Here is a 19,328-nt window from a genome sequence, read left to right as displayed (position 1 = left end):
CTCGAGGGGTCATAGCCTGGTGCTCCATGGGCCCCTTCATGCCGATTTGCAGGACTAAAGGGACTGTGAGGGCCCTACCCTGGGGATCCACCCAAGGCAGGGGAGTCCCCAGCAGGGAAAGGGTCGGGGAGCCAGCCCTCCCTCACATCCCAGCACAGGGGGCATAGTGGGGCGCTCTTGGGAGGAGAGCGGGGTGGTCTGTGCATTGGAGTCGTGCTCCCTGGCTACCACTCGGGGGCCCTATGGCAGTATCAACACACAGTAATTCCTGCCCCTTGGCTGTCAGCCAGCCCTTGCTGGAGATCTGAACTGATACTGGAGGCCCAGCTGGAGCACGAAGCGCCAGCACAGGGGTGCACGCCCTGAGCAAGGGGGGTGGGGTGGAGCACGCCCTGAGCAAGGGGGGGCAATTCTGGAGGTGAGCTGGGTGGCACCAGGATTTGATCTGCAGGGCAGAGCCCCAGAGCTACCAGGCACCGTCCCTTCCCCACTGTGGGCATCCCCCTCTCCCCTCCCCGCCCTCCCGTCGCTGATTCCCAGCCCGGCCCCTCTCTCCCCCCGCCCCCTTCTCCGCCCCGCTCCCAGCCCCGCTCCCCTGCCGCTCCCCACTGTTGCAGCCGCTGCCTCCGGACATGCGCCCCCACGCTGCTCTGCTGCGCTGCGCCCTGCTCCTGCTGCTGAGGGGCTGCCCCGGGCTGGAGGGGGAAGGGGGGAGCCCAGCCGGGCAGCAGCAGGAGCTGCCCACCGTGGTGATCGCCATCCTGGCCCGCAACTCGGAGCACTCGCTGCCCCATTACCTGGGGGCCTTGGAGCGCCTGGACTACCCCAAGGAGCGCATCTCTATCTGGTAAGGGCTGCTCGGCTCAGGGGGCGCCGGGCCTCCCCGGGGAGGGCAAGATTCCGGGGGTGCCCCCCCCAGACCCTAAAGGGGTTAGTGCCAGGGCGAGGAAGGGCATCCTGGTGCTGCAGGGGGCAGCCGGGACAGGGGGTGGAGGGGGATATGCCTGTGCAGGATGGGTGCCATCTCGTGGCTGTCCTCTTAGTCAAGGGCACTGCCAGATGGGGGAACCCCTCCCTCCCCGATGTAAAGGGACGCTGGGCAGTGGGGCAGGACACTCTTCCATACTACCCGAGGGGGATGTTCTCCCCCTGCGCTTGGAAGTTAAAAGCCCCCTCACCCTCCTGTGCATACTGTGAGATACGGGTGTCTGCAGCTGGGCACCGCATCCCATCTGCTCGCACTGCCCCTCGCAGCCCCCGCAGACGTGTCTGACAGCCTCTCACATGAGCTTGTCGGAACTATTACCTCCGGAGTCTAATCATGGTAAAGAGCATCTTTACCATATGTGCACGTCTGTTGGCAGCAGACATGCCCTGCTAGAGATCCAGATGAGGAGTCTGCTAGCCAGCAATCCAGGCTGCAGCGGGAGCTGGGCGAGACGTCTCTCCTTACCTTTTTCCATCTCCGAGACTTACGGTTTTCCCTGTGGTTTGACTCGTGTGTTTGGAATTCCCAGCACAGAATAACAGAGGGGGTGAGAGGAGACTCCAGTCCCAGTCTTTCCCAGTAGGAGGTGCTGCAGAGTGGGTGCAAGCACATTGGTCCTGGGGGAGCTGAGGTCGCCCTTTACAAGTCACTGCCTTGTGCTCGGATCTCGATGAATGGGGTCTCCGTCCTTGTGCAGTGTCAGACATTGGGTGGGGGTGGAGGGGAGCGTTGTCCTTTAGCTGTGATCGGGACCATGGGGGCAAAGACTCCTCTCTGCCCGGCGTTGCTGGCAGGGCCTGAGGCTGGCATTTCCAAAAAGCTTTTTTTTTTTTTTAATTTCTCACTGTTTCACTTGCACCAGAAAGTATGTGAGAGGAAAGGCTAGAGGAGAGCAGCATGGGTGAGAAGAGCGGGAGGGGGATGGTGAGTAATTGGCTGGTCTGCTCCGCTCTGCCCTGCCCTGCTGACTTACATTACGTCTATGCCCTGCTTGTCCAGCCCCAACCTGTGCTAGGCCACGATACATGACATTCGTCGCTTTCCCCCATCTCGGTTGGAACAGGCCTCCCCACTGAATCCAGGCCACGTCCTAGGGGTGTTATTGTGAGCATGGCACTAAGGCGGGGCTGAAAACAAAGCTGGGAAAGGCGGCCGTAGGCAGTGTGTGCATCCCCCAGCCCTGCACAGAGCAACGGGGAAAAAGTAAAGGAGGAGAACGGCTAATTACAAGTTGGGAAGAGCCTGGTCTGAAGACAAATGAGCCTTTGTGTTTGGTGGCTGCCCTGGCCCAGGCAGGGCAGTGTGTGTGCCTCTTTAGTGCTAGTCAGGGAGTCTGCAGTTTGGAAGGAATTATCCCTTCACGTTCCCTTTCCCAATAGCAGAGTGCTTAAAATTACATGTTAATTCTCCAAAAGATTCCTGCTTGCTGTCTTTGCTGGTGCCAGCATACCCGGGAGATATTTATAGCGCAGCAGCCAGTGTTTGTGCCAGGGTTGCTCGTGTGTCTCCTTTTAAAGGGATCACCGTGGCTCCAGGGTGAAAGCAGAGTTCACAAGGGGGTTTAAGCTCATCTATGCCTGGATAGGAACATCCTGGGCTAAATTTATTCCTGAGGCCCATACAGTTACACCGGTGATGAATTTGACCCATCTGGTCCATATTAGAAAACTGGTAAATCAATCTATTGCCTTGCGCTTACAGAGGTGGCAAAATTCCCGTTTGACAGGTGGGGAGACTGAGGCACGCAGAGGGTAAATGACTTGTCTGCAGAGCTGGGATTAGAACCCAGGAGTTCTGATCCTTACCTCCCTGCACTAGCCATTAGACAACACTCCATGCAGAAACAGGGTGTTTTTGGACAAGTGGCTCTGGTATATTTATGACAAAGGAAAGCAGGGAACCAGTTTCACATTCAAAATTCCTTTGCAGAGCATTGTTGGCATGCTGTTAGGCGGAGCCCTGCCCCTTAATATTCCGCAGTCCCAGTCAGTCTCATGTTGCCGCTGCCCATGAATACAGGTGGTGATCCTAGCCAGTTCCATGGAATTCTCCCACTCAGCTGAGAGCCCTTTGGGAAGAACCTGCTTTTCTATGGATAAGAACATCCAAGCTGGGAATGGGTGATGGGATGGACCACTTGGTGATTCCCTGTTCTGTTCATTCCCTTTGGGGCACCTGGCATTGGCCATTGTCAGCAGACAGGATACTGAGCTAGATGGACCTTTGATCTGACCCAGTCTGGCCGTTCTTATGTTCTTATCCACGTATATCAGATGAAATTTAAAAATTGGATTTAAACCCTCATGCTGCAGGGCATGAATCAACTACACTCTGATGGGGTTAGGAAGAAACTTCCCCTGCTTCCCCTAATACCGGCCCTGCACTTGTGACTCCCCCTGAGGCTCATGACCCCCAGGTTGAGAACAACAATTTAGATGAGTTGACATACCCCCTGAAAGACCTCTGCATACCCACAAGGGTGCATATACCCCTGATTGAGAACCACTGAGATAGACCATTGGTCTGATCCAGTCTGGTAGCTCCTATGCACTGTCAGAGGCTTCTTCCCCAGTTCTGCCCGTAAGGCCAGCCCTGTGCTTGAGACCCTCAACTTCTTCATTCATGCACCCTGTGCCCCTCTGGGGTCATGAGTCTTCTCAACTCCCTGGCATCCTTGTTTGTACAGTAGCTCTCCGCTGATGTCCAGATATGTGGGCTTTGGAGGTCAGGAGGCATTTGGGGAGTGGGATCTCCCTGAGAGCTGCTACTGTGGTTTCCATTTCAGCTTCATAGGATTGTGTTGCTGGGTTTGGGGCTGGAGACTGGAAGGCACGTGCTGAAGGAAACGGGGCTGGGAGAAGGGGGAGAGCTAATGTCTCCTCTGCGTTCTGATTTTTCAGGTGTGCAACGGACCACAATATCGACAACACGACCAAGATCCTGTGGGAATGGCTTACGGCCATGGAAAAACACTATCACTACATTGAGTGGAAGTCAGTGGAGGAGCCCAGGTAAGGTGTAAGATCACCTGAGGCCTTGCTGTAGCAATGCGTCCTACCAGAGAGTGTTTTGTCCATTTCATGTATAGAGAAACCTAAGCACAAAGGGGCTGAGTGATTTGCCCAAGGCTACAAGAGAGTTAGTTGGAGATGGAACAGAACCAGAAGTTTCTGGCTCCTGTCCCTGCACTCAGCCTGCCAGACCCCATCATTGCATTTTTCTTACATGCAGCTTTGTGGTTTGCCGCTCTGAATTTGGGGCATAAAAGTATTTGCATGGAAGTGGGTCTAGCATCCTCTTCTAACCTGTGGTGATTCTGATCCAGTTTAGGACAGGATGCCTGGATATTCTCCTCCAGGTGGAATGGGGATGGCTTTCTCCCAGCACCTTCACTGCTGTCAGCCCTTTGGTGGCACCCTGAAGAAGGCGTCTGAGGTTACCTACCCATTTTCATTGTGGTGGTCTGCCTACTGCATGGCAGGTCGGCTGCTGTCTGTGCCCATCCTGTTCTGATCCACCCAAACCTGCCATGCCCAGTTCGGTTCTCTCCAGTCTTGTCCTGCTCTTGCCTGTCTGGAGCTGACTGCACAGAGAGATCCTCCAGGAGCGAGAGGCCCCCATGCACAGATGGAGCGAGAGGCCCTGCGCACAGATGGGAGACAGGGAGAGTCTGTTTCCATACAGTCTCCTCGCTGGGAATGTGTGTGCCGGGGTAGCTGACTGTGGCCTGACCCAATCCTGAGCCTGCGTTAGTGAATCAGTTTCATGTTTCTTCCCTCCCAGCATGGGGCTGTTCAGGCAGCACTGATCCGCACCACACGTGCTTGGGCTGCTTGTGGGATGAACAGGCTGGACAGACATAGGGCAGTGCAAGCTGAATGGCTCCTCACTGAGGGATCCCTCCCCCTGCTGCCCCAGTGGGACTCCATGCTAAGCAAACCCAGTCAAGATGAGCCCTTAGTCAGGACTGAGCTGATCCTGCCCTGTCCAAGCTACTCAGCTGTCAGGCGCGCAGGACCAGTGAGTTTGTAAGTTCACAGCCAAGGACAGGTTATTAACTCTTTGTTTGCCTGATGCAGCTCTTACCCCGATGAACTTGGCCCCAAGCACTGGACAGACGAACGCTATGAACATGTCATGAAGCTCAAGCAGGAAGCTCTGAGCTTTGCCCGGGCCGAGGGGGCTGATTATCTCCTGGTAAGAGAACTCTAACTGGGCCTGCTTCCCTCCTTTAGCACAGGAAGGGTTTCAGCCCTCCTGCAAGGCCCAACCTCGGGGAACATGACCAGCTTTCAGATGCACTGAAAGCGGAGATGGGAAAGTTCCGTTGCGTCACTCTGCCCACCCACAGGGGCCCAGAGCAGGATAGTTCCTTGTGGCAGATTCTCCGGGGGTGTATGCAGCCTACTCTGAAATGGCCCCACTGTGGAAGCCTGTCATCTTCCTAATTTAAGCTTTATGGCCCTGGTTCCTCTCTGTTTTGTGGTGGATGCTCCAGGGCCATCGCCCACAGATAACGTCCAGGGCTGTCTGAGAGAGCCCCCTGCTAGGAAAGTATCCTCCAAGGGTTTCTCGCCCTGGCTGAGTGGCTGGAGATGGAGAGTGCAGGAGAACCCTGGCGCTTCCCAGAGTGGCATGGAGCCGTGCCTGCCCCGGGCTGGCCGTTGCTGGGCAGGCGCTCTCCCTACTAGCTCACCTACTTAGACGTGTTGTGATGAGCAGCGGCAGCCTCGCGTCCAGCGTATTGCTCCCGCTGAGCGGGCTGTGTTTCTACCGCTAGCTCACCGATACAGACAGCATCCTGACCAACAATCAGACCCTGACGTTCCTGATCTCGCAGGACAAGTCGGTGATCGCCCCCATGCTGGACTCCCAGACCTATTACTCCAACTTCTGGTGTGGGATAACCCCTCAGGTAAGCTGCCTGGGGTGGGCAGGGGGAATCCCCTGTGCTGGAGGATGTCCTGTTGGCTGTCACTCAGCCTGGGAGCTGCTGCCAAGCAGTGGGGTGTGTTACCCTTGTTCTGCAGTTCCTGATGGACCTGGGGTGGGTATGGGAAAACTCCCTTAATCACAGCCAGAAAACCTCTCCAGCCCAGGGGCCTAACTGTAAGGTTCCTGCATGAGGAACCTTCCTTGAAGCACGACCTCTGCCCTTCTGGGCACCCCTGCCAGCCCAGAGTCGCTCCTAAGGTCTCGTAGCTAAGTCACCCAGTCAGTTTGGGCTGCAGCTTCCTCCGAGAAATTCCACTGGTGCCAACCTGCCCATCACCCTTCCTTCATGTGAGCTCTGCTGTCTCCTAAAACCCGAGTGGGCTCTAATGTCGCCCCCTCTCTGCTGTATGCGGACTGGGCTCTGCTGCAAGCCCCGTTTAAGACTTGGGAGGAAACCTAGAAGCCCCACCTGTCTGCGTTCAGCTGGACATGTGTGATCTGCTGGGTGCTGGGATTCGCCAGGGAGGAAAATATCCCCCACAGTGTAGTGTCTCTCCTTGGGGCAGAGGCTGGATGATGAGGATGGAGGGGAAACTCTGAAGTGTCTGAGAGTGGCATGGAGCCCGGCCTGATGCTGTCAGGGCATGGCTGTGAGGGAGCTCTCCATGCTGGAGCCCTGCCTGCTCGTGGTGGGTGGGGGAGATGCACTGCTTTGGCTCCTCCTGGTTCCCGTCAGTGGGAATTACCTCACCCCTGTATTTCCCAGGGTTACTACCGCAGGACGGCAGACTATTTCCCCACCAAGAACCGCCAGCTCATGGGCTGCTTCGCCGTCCCCATGGTGTACGCCACCTTCCTGCTTGATCTGCGAAGAGAGGGGACCTCCGAGCTCGCCTTCCACCCACCCCACCCCAACTACACCTGGCCCTTTGACGACATCATTGTCTTCGCCTACTCCTGCCAAGCCGCGGGTGAGGGCCAGAGGGAAGGGGCAGAGTGGGAGAGGGACACGTGGAGTGAGCTGTACTCGGTCCCCCAGAAAGGAGCTCCTCAAGGCATCCCATGTCTGGGGATCGAGGCCAGAGGACTGTGAAATCTGAATCCATCCCCACGTAGATGTGGAACTGAAGGACGTAAAAGAGCAATGCATTTCCTGAGGAGCTGTCTCTTGCCCCGTGCTGGCCCTAAACAGCCTCTTTGCCCAAGGCAGGGTGGCAGGTGGAGGGGGGAGCTGGTTGGCACATTAGGAAGAGCCGAGGGCTTGTGCTTTGGGATGGAACAACATGGGGAAGGCTGGTGTGCAGAGCTCTCAGCGAAGGGGTTGGGAGCAGGGGCTGGCGGCCTGGGGTTACTCTGGCTGCCGCTGCCTTGCAGGAGTCCAGATCTACGTGTGTAACCAGGAGCGGTTTGGTTACATCAATGTCCCGGTGAAGTCCCATCAGATGCTAGAGGACGAACACATCAACTTCGTGCACCTCATCCTGGAAGCCATGGGTAAGGGCTCAGCCCCAGCCGCCGGCACTGGGGGAATGACAGGGAGCTTCAGGCTGGGGTCCTAGCCCTGGGGTGCAGATCAGCAGATGCAGCTCCCCTGAAGTCAGTGGAGTTTCACCCACTTACACTATTTGTCTGAGGAGTTGACAGACAAAGCGTAAGCGTTTCCGGTCCCTCTTTGGCAAACGCCCTTAGCTGACGTGAGGGAAGTATGCTGGGTCTCGGGTCGGGGTCCGCGCCATAAGGGGGCTCGCTGGCTTTCTTGCTGGGAGTCACAGCAGCAAAGCCTAAGGATTGAACGGGCCATGGAAAGGGGAAGACCCCAGCTCAGCCATGAGGTGCTGTGGCAGGGTGTGTGTGGGGAGGCAGCCTGTACCATTCTGGCGGGCTCAGAGCACTTGAGCCTTCTGAGCTGTCAGTGTGGGCTGGGGCTGGCCTATCATCCTGAAGCAAATCCTGGGGATGGGGAGGAAGCTCCCAGCCCACACGCCCAGCTGTATTCGGTGAGGCAGTGACGCAGCTGAGGGTGTTTGCTTCTGTCTAGGCCCTTGGAGTGAGGGCTGTGGGCACAGTGACTCCATCTTAGCCAAGTGCTCTGTCTCTTGCAGTGGACGGCCCCCCGATGTACCCCTCTGAGCACGTTTCCCTCAGCCCCAAGCACCTCGGTAAAATGGGCTTTGATGAGGTGAGCACCTGGCCGGAAGTGAGAGCATGTTTCCCCTCCCTGCCCAACACAGCTTCCTCATGGCACCTATTGTCCCTCCACCTCCCCACCCTCTGGAGCCTGCTCCTGCTGGGCTGGCCAGCGGAGATGCTGCAGAGTGAGGTGAAATCCCCCCGCTTGGCTAAGCAGGCTGCCTGCATAACCCCTGCTGCGTGAAGGACACTCTTCAACCTATATCCCTTGTCTGGTAGCCTGTGGCTGCACCATTTAAACCCCCATGCTGGGATACCAGGGAACAGCACTTTGGGGCCCAGTGCAGAGCTGGCTCATGGGAGAGGATGGCTGGCTGGAGAGGGAGGTCTGGCAGGAGCCGTGTCTCATGAGCAGAGACCCCCCTGAGCTCCCATCTTGGGGAAAGATTCTGCTATTGCTTCAAAGAGGAGAGAGCTGCTAGGGCCCTTCCTTCATCACACTCATTGCCATGGAGCAGAGCTTGTTCCCCTCCATGTGCCCAGCTGGGATAGAGCTTTGTCAGTCCTCTGTGTCCCAGGGTATCCCATTCCCTTCAGGCACAATGGCCTGCCCACTGCTGGATGGAGGAACCCCATATAGACTGTGTCCCCTTCTCTTGGCAGCTCTCCTTGGTGAGCGTGAGACCCTGCCCCTTTCCTGAGTCTCTAGCCCGATCTTTCCCAGGCTGGAATCATAAGACTGGAAGGGAACTCGAGAGGTCATCTAGTCTAGTCCCCTGCACTCATGGCAGGACTAAGTATTGTCTAGACCATCCCTGACAGGTGTGTGTCTAACCTGCTCTTAAAAGTCCCCAGTGATGGAGGTTCCACAACCTCCCTACGCAATTTATTCCAGTGCCTAACCACCCTGACAGTTAGGAAGTTTTTCCCTAATGTCCAACCTAACCCACCCTTGTTGCAATTTAAATCCATTGATTCTCATCCTATACTCAGAGGTTAAGGAGAACGATTTTTCTCCCTTCTTCTTGTAACAACCTTTTATGTACTTGAAAACTGTTACCATGTCCCCTCTGTCTTCTCTTCTCCAGACTAAACAAACCCAATTTTTTTCAATCTTCCCTCATAGCTCATGTTTTCTAGACCTTTAATCATTTTTGTTGCTCTTCTCTGGACTTTCTCTGCTTTGGCCACATCTTTCCTGAAATGTGGCACCCAGAACTGGACACAGTACTCTAGCTGGGGCCTAATCAGCGCAGAGTAGGTGGAAGAATTACTTCTCATGTCTTGCTTTCAACACTCCTGCTAATACATTGCAGAAGGATGTTTGCTTTTTTTGCAACAGCGTTACACTGACTCATATTTAGCTTGTCTACTATGATCCCCAGATCCCTTTCTGCAGTACTCCTTCCTAAGCAGTCTTTTCCCATTTTGTATGTGTGCAACTGGTTTTTCTCTAAGGTGCCACAAGTCCTCCTTTTCTTTTTGCGAATACAGACTAACACGGCTGCTACTCTGAAACCTGGTTTTTCTTGCTGAGTGGAGTACTTTGAATTTGTTCTTATTGAATTTCATCCCATTGACTTCAGACCATTTCTCCAGTTTGTCCAAATCATTCTGAATTTTAATCCTGTCCCCTTTAATATTTGATTCTTCTTTAGATTTTCCTGATTAACCTGATGCGGAGGCCAGACCGGCGCCAGCGGATGCTGAGTTCTCTGTATGAGCTGGAGATAGACCCCCTGGTGGTGGATGCTGTGGATGGGAGGTGAGTGCTCTGTGCTCTTTACCGTGCTTTGCAACAGCTCAGGTGGGATGCCAGTACCTCATGGGGGATGGCGGGGGAAGGGTTTTGGATGCTGGGCGCAGGCAGGTTTCTTGCTGCTGAAGCTCAGTGCTCTTGCTGCTGCTTTGGGTTGGGGTCGGGGATGCGTTATGACACCGCACATCGAACGGGGAGGGGAAATTCTGCTAGTTGGTGGTGGAGAGACGGAACCACACTGTGTATTCTCAGCTGGATTGTCTCCTGAGCAAGGGAATCAAAAGGCAGATGTCAGGCATGGTAAGAAGAGTCAGCAGCCAAAGTTACACATGAGCCCCTGGCTGTCAGTGTCACACAAGCTCAGCCTGCCATCTTCTCACTGCTCAGCCCACCAAATCCTCTGCATCCTCCGCACCTTGCCACAGGTAGCCGGGCTGGAGAGCCCCACCTCCACCAGGTGTAGCCAGGCCCCTCCTGTGAGGTGCTTATGGGGTGGGGAGGGCTCACCTTCACTAGGGACTCCCCTGTTGGAGGAAGTGTCAGTGGCCCAAAGCAGGGAATAACCTGCCCCAGATTGGAACTAGCCCATCTTGGTGGGAGAGCTCCCCTCAGGGGGGTGGTGCTGGGCAGTGGAAGTGACTAGATCTGACTGGTGCAGAATAGTGGGAGTTAGAGATGGGGAGGATCTATCATGCCCACCTCATCTATCCCCCTGGCCAGTGCAGGATTGTTCCCTACAGCCTGTTCTCCAGCGCAGCACTTCTCTAACCACAGCCTCTCACCCTCCAGTGCCCTGAACAGCAGTGACATTAAGATCCTGGGTGTGGATCTGCTCCCAGGATATTATGACCCGTTCTCTGGCAGGACGCTCACCAAGGGGGAGGTTGGTTGCTTCCTCAGCCATTATTACATCTGGAAAGAGGTAAAGACCTGAGGCAAAGGAAGAAAATAAACGGGAAGGGGGAGATTACATTAACACCGAGGGGGCCCGTGGCACTGGGCATTGTTCAGAGTGAGAGACAGACCCTGCCCCAAAGAGCTTACAGTCTAAACGGACAAAGCAGGGAAGGGAAACAACTTGCCCAAGGTCACCATTGTTGGAGCTGGGACCCTCCTGAGTCCCTGTCCAGCGCCCTACCTGCTGGAGCACGTCAAGCAACCTTCCTGGCTGGCACGGTGACCTTGGCAGCAGCCCCTGGATGGGGGTGTCTCCCCTGCCCCACTCCTCTGTTCTGTGAGGCCGTTCTTCACAACAAACCCCGGTCCAGACTGGTGCCGCTATCCTGGGGAAGGGGGTCCAGGAGGGAGCAGTAGGGCCTCTAACAGCAGCCACTCGGACTCTCCCCGCAGATCGTGGCACGGGGGCTGGAGAAGTCGGTGGTGTTTGAGGATGACGTGCGCTTCGAGGCCTATTTCAAGGTGCGGCTGACGCGGCTGATGGAGGAGCTGGAGTGGGCACAGCTGGACTGGGACCTGATGTACGTTGGACTGAGTGAGGGGCAGGGGAGGGGGAAGGGACGGGGCTGGCCCCATCCCGAGCTTGCCTTCTGGTGCTGTCACTGGTTGAATCCTGCCTTGGTCTGGGGACCCCTCCCCTGCTTCCCCATGGGTTAGTGCCCTCTGACGCTGGCTACTGTTTTCAGATAGCGAAAGCCCCGAGCACCGTTGTTTTCCGCCCCAATGGCTGATTGGAGCCAGTCGCCTGGAGACAAGTCTCTATCCCATTCCCAGCCCCTCGAGCCATCCAGTCCCCTGCAGCGTGTCTGCTGCCTGGGATTGCTGCGGGCCTGGCTCCTTCCCTTAGCTGATGGGCTGCTTTTGCCTTCGCAGCTACCTGGGCAGGAAGCAGGTGAACTCGGAGGACGAGGAGCCGGTGGAGGACGTGCGGAACCTGGTGGTGGCTGAATATTCCTACTGGACCCTGGCCTACATCATCTCCCAGCGCGGGGCCCAGAAGCTGATCGCGGCCGAACCCCTGTCCAAAATGCTGCCGGTGGACGAGTTCCTGCCCATCATGTATGACAGGCACCCAAAGTAAGGATAGACTCCGGCTGCTGCTCCATCCCGGGGTGGGACTGGCACAGTGCTGGCTGAGAAGGGGCAGAGCCCAGTGCTGGGGGTCTCCAGTCCATGCACAACCCCTCTCCCTCCCCCCTGCCCCCAGGAAGGGGTTTTGGTTCTGTTTTCCTACCCAGTCAGGTGTGACACCCGTTTGCAGCCCAGACTCCGTTAGCAGCTTGGCCGTGTAAGTGAAGAAACAAGCGTGTGTGTCTCCGCCCCCCAGCGTTATTTGTGTGCTGAAATAAAACATCTTGTTACCATGAGCTCATTCCCCTCAGCCGTCCCTGCGCTCTGGTCTGTGGAAAACGGTCGTCAGTGAGCTGTGGGGGAGGGGAGTGCAGCACTGAGAGAACAGAGTCGTTGCTGGCCGAGCAAGGGCTGGTGTGAAATGCATTTGGAGGATTTCAGCTCCATTTCTAGTGGATCAGCCACATCCCCATGTCTGACCATCATGGCTGAGCTCCTCCCCCCCCACAGCCCCTTCCTGACTGACTGGGCCATGGAGACTCCGCTCCCCCTGACATCCATGGATCATCCCCCGCAGGTCAGGGCTGAGGCCAGCCTAGGGGCCACTTGCTCTACCGCTGCCCGTGTTCCATGGTAGGCAGAGGGCTCCAGGGCTCTTGACCCGACACTGTTCAGCAGCAGTGAAATCCCACATGGAGTGTGAGGCGGGAGAACAAAGATCACTGAAAACCCTGAGAGTGCAGTTTTCACAGCCAAGGAGTCTGTTCATGCATGTCTGAGGGCGTACGTGGATGCTCATCTGGGGATCACAGAGTCCCTTTGCACAGACACCAGGCTCTAAATACAGCATGTGGACAAGGTCACTGACTCCCCACTCTGCACTGTGTCCCCCGTGCAGCCCCACGGATACTCGGCCATAACCCCCCCGCCCTCCCAGACGTCTCCCAGCCACTCCAGGATGGCCATGTGGCTTGCATCCTCTGCAGCTGTCTTAGGTGCTCTCAGATTCCAGGCAGACTGTTGCAATGGCTGGGAGTCCTGGTTTCCCAATGCTGACTTCCTGCCCCTCCTGCAGACCTCTGGTGGGGGGCTGGGGGAAGAAGTGTGGGGGGATGGAAAGGGTTGAGAGAGAGATGGAAAAACAGAGGGATTAAAAGAGTAAAGGAAGGGGTGGAGGAGGAAGGTGGACAGACTAAAGCCTGGGTGTGAACCAGGAACCATTCCAAGACCCAGGCTAGCTAGAATAACATCAGCACAGGCTGGCTGGCTCTGGGCCAGCCTGTGGCCTAACTGGGACCGGTGGAGCGCCCTGCTCTGCCGGAGACCCCAGTTCGATCTGAGTGGCACAAGGCAGGGCTTGGGCAAGCAGTGAAGGTGGATGTGACAGGAATCGTCCCTGGGTGTAGCAGGGGGCACCATGGATCAGTTCAGAGTGACCCTAAGGGCTGTCAGGAACCGTGTGCTGGGATTCAGGATGTTGAGCGGAGGGGTGGGGGGGTTTGCTGGGAGCCTTCCAAGTAGAGAGGAGGTATCAGCCCTACAAGGAGGCTGCTGGCTGCCTTGGCCCAGTGTCCCATTCCTGCCCCTCTTGGAGTCCAGCAGACCTGGCAGCCTGCAGGGTGAGCTCATCGTGGGATTCCTTGTTTGCTGTAGTTCAATGAGGAGCCTGGGAACAGACTAGCTCTGCAGTGGATGTTGAGGAACATGTTTCTAGGCAGCCGGCCTGAGCCAAACAAAGTGCGTTGGCTGCTGTTTGAGTTGCTCCAGCAGGGCCGGGGGATGGGTGGCCTCCTCTCACCTGCAGACTCTCGCTGAACTAGGAGCCTGCCTGGAGTTCTTGGCTCCCATACCCTGCAGGAAATGCTCTGGATGATCCATCCAGGTGCTGTGTCCCACCTCTTTGGTGTCCGAGGCCCAGGAACACAGCGTTAGAGGGATGGGGCTGCAGGCACACCCTGGCATCCCCCTAGGGGTGCAGATTTTGTTCTCCACCCCCATTTGCGTTCCTTCCTACCCAGCGTCACTGATTTTTCCACTCTCCCTTTTCTAGCAAGGATTACAAGCAGCATTTTGCTAACCGGGACCTGCTGGTGTATTCGGTGCACCCCCTGCTGGTTTACCCCACTCACTACACTGGGGACTCCAAGTGGCTCAGCGACACGGAGACGTCCACCATCTGGGATGACGACTCCAAGAAGACGGACTGGAGCGGCTCTCAGAAAACACTGAAGGGTTCCCGAAGCAACGCTGGCCATTCCTTCCACTCGACCTCCCGGGATGAGCTCTAGCATCGGGCTGGTAAGCCAGGCCCGGGAACAGCTGCAGAACACGTGTGTAAACCTCCAGAGTCACGTGTTTGTGCGGATGGAAGTTGGCTGCCAGGAAATGCTGCCCTACAAACATGTCTGAAATCTCCCTTTCAGCTTCAGTGTCCAATAGCAACTTTCCCCTTCCCCACCTTCTTTCCCTGCTGATCTCAAAGCACCTGGTGGACACCCGGGAATTAGTGTCCCAATCCCCTTCCTCTGGGATAGGTCAGTATCATCTTACAAATGAGGAAACCAAAGCACTGAACTGGATTTGCCCACAACTGGGCAGTAAGTCAGTGGCAGGTGAACAGAACCCAGCATTCCTGACTCCCAGGCTGTGCTTTGATTACAAGACTTCAGCTTGTTTGAGCTGTCATTGGGGGAGTAGCTGTGATGTCCCACTGCTCCCCTCAGTACCAGGTGCTCTCCTGAGATGGTATGCAGGAGTATCCAGGAGGCTAATGCCCATCCTTCCCCAGGGTTCTGATATGTGACCAGCTGCGATGTTGGGTATGAATTAGCAAGACGCTGCCTATTCTACATCCCAAGGGTTGAGGACTTGGGATGGGAGATACAAAGCTGAACCGTGGAAGGTCATGTCAGAACAAGCTGTGTCCATTTGGGAGGCAGTGTTGTCTATGGGCTAGCAGAGGGGACTGTGGGTCTGGATTCCTGGGTTCTATTCCTGACTGCCACTGATTTTCTGCGTGACTGTGGGCGAGTCACTTTACCGCTATGTGTAAGATGGGGGTGATGTTCCTCTACTTCCCAGAGTGGGGGAGAGGCCATGTTTAGCTATTGTTTGTAAAGTGCTTTGAACTCCTCGGGTGGAGGTGGCAGGGGGAGAATATATTGCTCCTGGCACCCCAAAGGTTCCCTTCACATTCACTGCTCAATCTGCTTCCTGCTAGCTAGGGAGGGTGGGTGCGTGGTTTATTTCACAGGGCTTGCACTGTAATTGGAAAATGAGACAGTGCATGATGCCAGACTGCAGAGCAGCCCTATGCTTTGTCTGCCCCAAACCTAGCCCAGCAATTGTTAATCCTCATCAGCATTTCCATGACAAAGTCCCACTGTCTGGCATTTTTAGTGCTAGCAGGAAAATGATCTCTGGGCAGGAGTCTAGAATTGAAGGCCTCAGGCTGGGAGCAAATGAACTGGGCAAGGTTTGAAAACAAAAATAACTGTGCCTTATTTCCGTGGTAAGCCCTTGGTGGGTCAGGCGGACGGTCTGGGATTTAGCGTGCCAGCATGTATCCTCTTCTCCCCCTGCTCTGCTCTGAGCCAACTGGCACCCTCCTCCCCAGAGGTGGCTGCACAGAGTTGGGGCTGGCAGGCACCACAGAAATGGAAGAGATTATTTTTCACACTGACTTGTTAGGTGACCCTGGCTGAATCTTAAATCAGCCAAACAGAGCAGGAACTTCAGAGTAACTGCTGAGACTCCAGCCTGAATGTGCTGCGTTGGGCTGCTACATCTGGGGAGGGTTGGGTCCCAAAGAGCGGGCAACTTTCCTCCTTTGCTCTCTGGTTCTCATGTTGGTTTAAGCTGGCTGGAGACGGTGAGTGTGTGTTGGGGATTCTGAGCTGGATCCAGCCCTGCACACTGAAGTCCCCTCTCCATCCTCAGACCACATGCTGCAGGCGTAACAACAGGGCAAACTTCCCTGATGCAGATCCCCACCACTGAACCTCAGTCCCGACCACGAGGGACCCTTTTTGGGGGCAGAGTAGAACCTGGCAGTCTGCATGGCCCATTCGCACCTTGTCCCTTTTGTTGGCTGTCTCCACTGAGATGCACAGCAATACAGCCAGGCCCTCTTGCAAACAATAGTGGGACAATCTTCCAGTGGGACACAGGGAAACTCAGTGCCCAGGAGGGGGGCATTTGGGGCAGCAAACAGTTTAGTTTTGCAGGCTGGCATCATATCCGCACAGGGAGCCTAGCTCCCTACAGTGGCACAGCAACCAACCCCTGCTTGCACCAGTAACACTGGCCTCTCACTTCCTTTTTCAGGGGTGCTTCCCATTCCTCAAGTGTGACAAAGGAGGAACACCATGGGCTGCTCTGCCCACCTGCAGATTTGACTGGTTCCTGACTGAGAGATGCAGCTGTGTTTGCTTGACCAAAGGGGGGTGTTTAACCTGGGCCTGTAATCTTCGCTCACTGAAATAGACTGTATGCAGGGGTTGCACCAAGGACCATGCTTGACTATCTGGACACCTCTGCTAGGTGGTGGAGCTTTTGGTCTAGTCCTTTGCAACCTACTACTTCTCCTTCCCCACCTCTGGTGGTGCCTCTCCCTGAAAGGACAGAAGCGTTTGGAAATGTACAAGACTCGGTAACCTTCCAGAGAGTTTCTTGCTCAGTATTTTCAGGCTGAGCTCATTCCTGTAGGGATGCAGGAGCCCACTCAGCTGAGATCTGCCAGGCCATAGGGCCCAGGGTGTGTGTTGATTCTTTTGTAATACTTGTTTGGATTATTTGATCAGCTCATCCTTCTAATCCAATGGAACCAAAATTCTTTCTCTTCTTCACCCAAAGTTGGAGCCGATGACCACCCTGTGTGCCTTGGTGAAAAGGGGATGGGATCTAGACATGAGGTGACGGGTGCCTAAGAAATGCCCCAGACAGACTTCCAGAGCTGTAGGGGGAGAATCCAGTACAGGGCAGAAGTAATGCAAAAATCCCCCCCAGCTGCCTGCAGATTAGGGTTCTCTCTGCATTATGCCAGGCTGTCTGCTGGGTTTTCCCTCCCATGTAGTATGGTTTAACTGAAATAAGCAAGCCATCAGGAGGATTAAACTGGACTCTATTTAAGACAACTCACCCATATTTTGTCACTATCTTCTTGTTCTCTATAGCCCCCTCTAGTGTTCTCGAGTATGTGTTGCATTTGTTTGCTCCTGCTCTGGGCCACTAGCATGTGTACAATAGTCTGCAATGCCCAGATCGCCTCCTTTCCTCCATGTGCAATGCACTGACAGTGCCCAGAGATCACCTCTGAATGCCACATGGGAAAGGGAATAAGCTACACCAGTATAGGACACCTTTACCTGTTATATTGGTACCTGGCATAGAACAAATCACACCCTTAACTGACTAGTTATAGTGGCCCCAAATCCATGTGTGAACTGGGCCGCAGTGGGAGCACCCTCTGCGGGGTGGACTCAGTGTGGGATCCAGGATCTATGAGATACGGTCTAGGATGTCACTGTGTGAGAAACCTGTAGCACACACAACACTAAAGCTCAAGATTTGAGTGGAAGAGCACCCTGGGTGTGGGCTCTCCGTGTCTGGAGGGAGGGTGCTGCCTGCCTTCCGCTCTGTGAATCTACCCCGTGCGTTGGAGCGTCCATCGCTGATTATTGCTAGAAAATGAAGCCTGGCTTTGTGTCTCAAACAGGTGCCTGAAAGGCAGGCACTGCCTAGCCTTGCCACTGGCCAGGTGACCTTGGGCAGATCACTCACAGGACATGAGCACAAACAGCACAAATAAATGAATGGAAGCCAAAGAAGTCCGATTACCACTGATCACACACACTTCCAATCCATAATGACAACTGATTACTAGGGTAGGAGTCCTTGGTGCTATCAATGCAACACATGTGACAGGTGTTGCCATTAGTGATGAAGTTTGAAATGAAGCTGTGCTACAAACCACATTTCTTCAAAGAGGGGGACATGAGCAAACCACTGCAGTGTGGTCAGGATATAGCCTCTCTGTGGAGCTCCAAGGAAAGACATTTCACTATAAGAGGATTTTAACACTGGCTGCAATAAGATTGGGCCTTACATGCCATCTGACTGCTACAGTGACCACTACGGAAAGGATAGTTCAGGCCAGTACCTGTCAAGGAATCTAAAGACTCTGGAGTGACCAGTTTGCCACAGGGCAAGTATGGAGATTTCACACTAAGCCTCCTTCCATTGCTTGGTGAATTAGAGGCTGCTTAGAAGTTTCTTTGCCACTTCTGTGGAGGAAGAGACATGAAGGTGCATGTTGACTGTTCCCCATGAATGTGTATAAATCTAGGCTAAGAAAAATATTAAGTCTTACCAGAGCACAGGAGGAATGTTTAAGATTAAATTCTTCCTTAGTCCTCCTCAATGCCTGCAAGCATGAATCTGATGTTGAGAAATAAAGATTCTACATAAGAGGGACTGTCCACGTCCCTTTCTCTAAGTGCTACATCCCCTCCACACATACCGCTTACAAGATACAACTAGAACTCCCAAACAAAGCCCTAGAGACAAAATGCCACATCAACTAGTTCCATTTGTGCTCCCCACCGAAAGCAGCAGAATGGTGTCGCCATCCAAAGATCTGAGAAGAAAATGAAGGGTTTAGTTCAAGGCACACTAGCTCTGGGCCCACTGGAAAATGAAACCCTTTGATAGCAGAAGTAAAGGTTTCCCCCCTGCCACCAAGCACCAGTACAGAACTGCGCAACAGAATTTAACACTAAGGGCTGATCTTTAGAATGGTCACTGTTCATGGACCAATTACCCTTTAAACAAAGAAACCCAAAAAGAAATAAACACACGATGTGGAACTACTATAAGCTGACATTGTGCAATATGTTGCACTTGTCTGTGCCTCACTGTCCTCAGCTGTTGAATGAGGGACGGGAGCCTTCCCTCCTCCAGCACTGGGCGGGGTAATTAGTTTAATGTCTGTCAAGGGCTTTGAAGATACCCCGGGGAGGAGGGAGTTCTGCCTGCCCCAGTGATGTGTACCCTAGAACTTATTCTGTGCCTTCCGGATGGTTGAATCTTAGTTTTAGCTGCACAGGGAGGGATTCTCACATGTGGGCTTGTGAAGACCTTGTGGAATGTGCACGTTGGCTTGTGAAGATCTGTGTGGAATGTCCTTCTCCGTGCATCACTGTCAGGGAGTGGAGACCATGCTGGCCTGCCCCATGCTGACCATGCTGTTACAGAGCCGGGGCCTGGCTCATCCCCGTCTTCCCCTGTGTAGTCACTGAAATGGGAGCAGATTGGGTGTAAAACTCCCCTTCTAACTAGAAAAGGAGTACTTGTGGCACCTTAGAGACTAAATTTATTTGAGCATATGCTCACGAAAGCTTATGCTCAAATAAATTGGTTAGTCTCTAAGGTGCCACAAGCCCTCCTTTTCTTTTTGCGAATACAGACTAACATGGCTGCTAGTCTAAA

General features: G+C 54.6%; 1 protein-coding gene across 1 annotated transcript; it reads left to right on the top strand.

Moving 5' to 3' along the window:
* Nucleotides 1-574: 574 nt before the first annotated feature.
* CERCAM (cerebral endothelial cell adhesion molecule) lies at nucleotides 575-16,979 on the top strand. Its single transcript, XM_084650533.1, has 13 exons — nucleotides 575-847; nucleotides 3,889-3,999; nucleotides 5,068-5,185; nucleotides 5,769-5,903; nucleotides 6,690-6,894; nucleotides 7,298-7,417; nucleotides 8,026-8,102; nucleotides 9,712-9,818; nucleotides 10,602-10,734; nucleotides 11,163-11,290; nucleotides 11,643-11,846; nucleotides 13,891-14,138; nucleotides 16,167-16,979. The coding sequence occupies exons 1-12, from the start codon at nucleotides 633-635 to the stop codon at nucleotides 14,126-14,128; spliced, it is 1,791 nt and encodes a 596-aa protein (XP_084506659.1). The 5' UTR covers nucleotides 575-632; the 3' UTR covers nucleotides 14,129-14,138; nucleotides 16,167-16,979.
* The last annotated feature ends 2,349 nt before the right edge of the window (nucleotides 16,980-19,328 follow it).

This window comes from Lepidochelys olivacea (genome assembly GCF_965140295.1).
Source record: "Lepidochelys olivacea isolate rLepOli2 genome assembly, chromosome: 16".
In the NCBI taxonomy this organism is placed as follows: Eukaryota; Metazoa; Chordata; order Testudines; family Cheloniidae; genus Lepidochelys; species Lepidochelys olivacea.
Note: the sequence above shows the minus strand (reverse complement) of the source record. Positions and strands in the feature narration are given on the sequence as shown.

Coding starts and splice junctions, on each gene's coding strand:
- CERCAM (XM_084650533.1), top strand. CDS start 633: ATGCGCCCCCACGCTGCTCTGCTGCGCTGCGCCCTGCTCCTGCTGCTG. Junction 5,186..5,768: donor AGGGGGCTGATTATCTCCTG/GTAAGAGAACTC, acceptor TTCTACCGCTAG/CTCACCGATACAGACAGCAT. Junction 9,819..10,601: donor GTGGATGCTGTGGATGGGAG/GTGAGTGCTCTG, acceptor CTCACCCTCCAG/TGCCCTGAACAGCAGTGACA.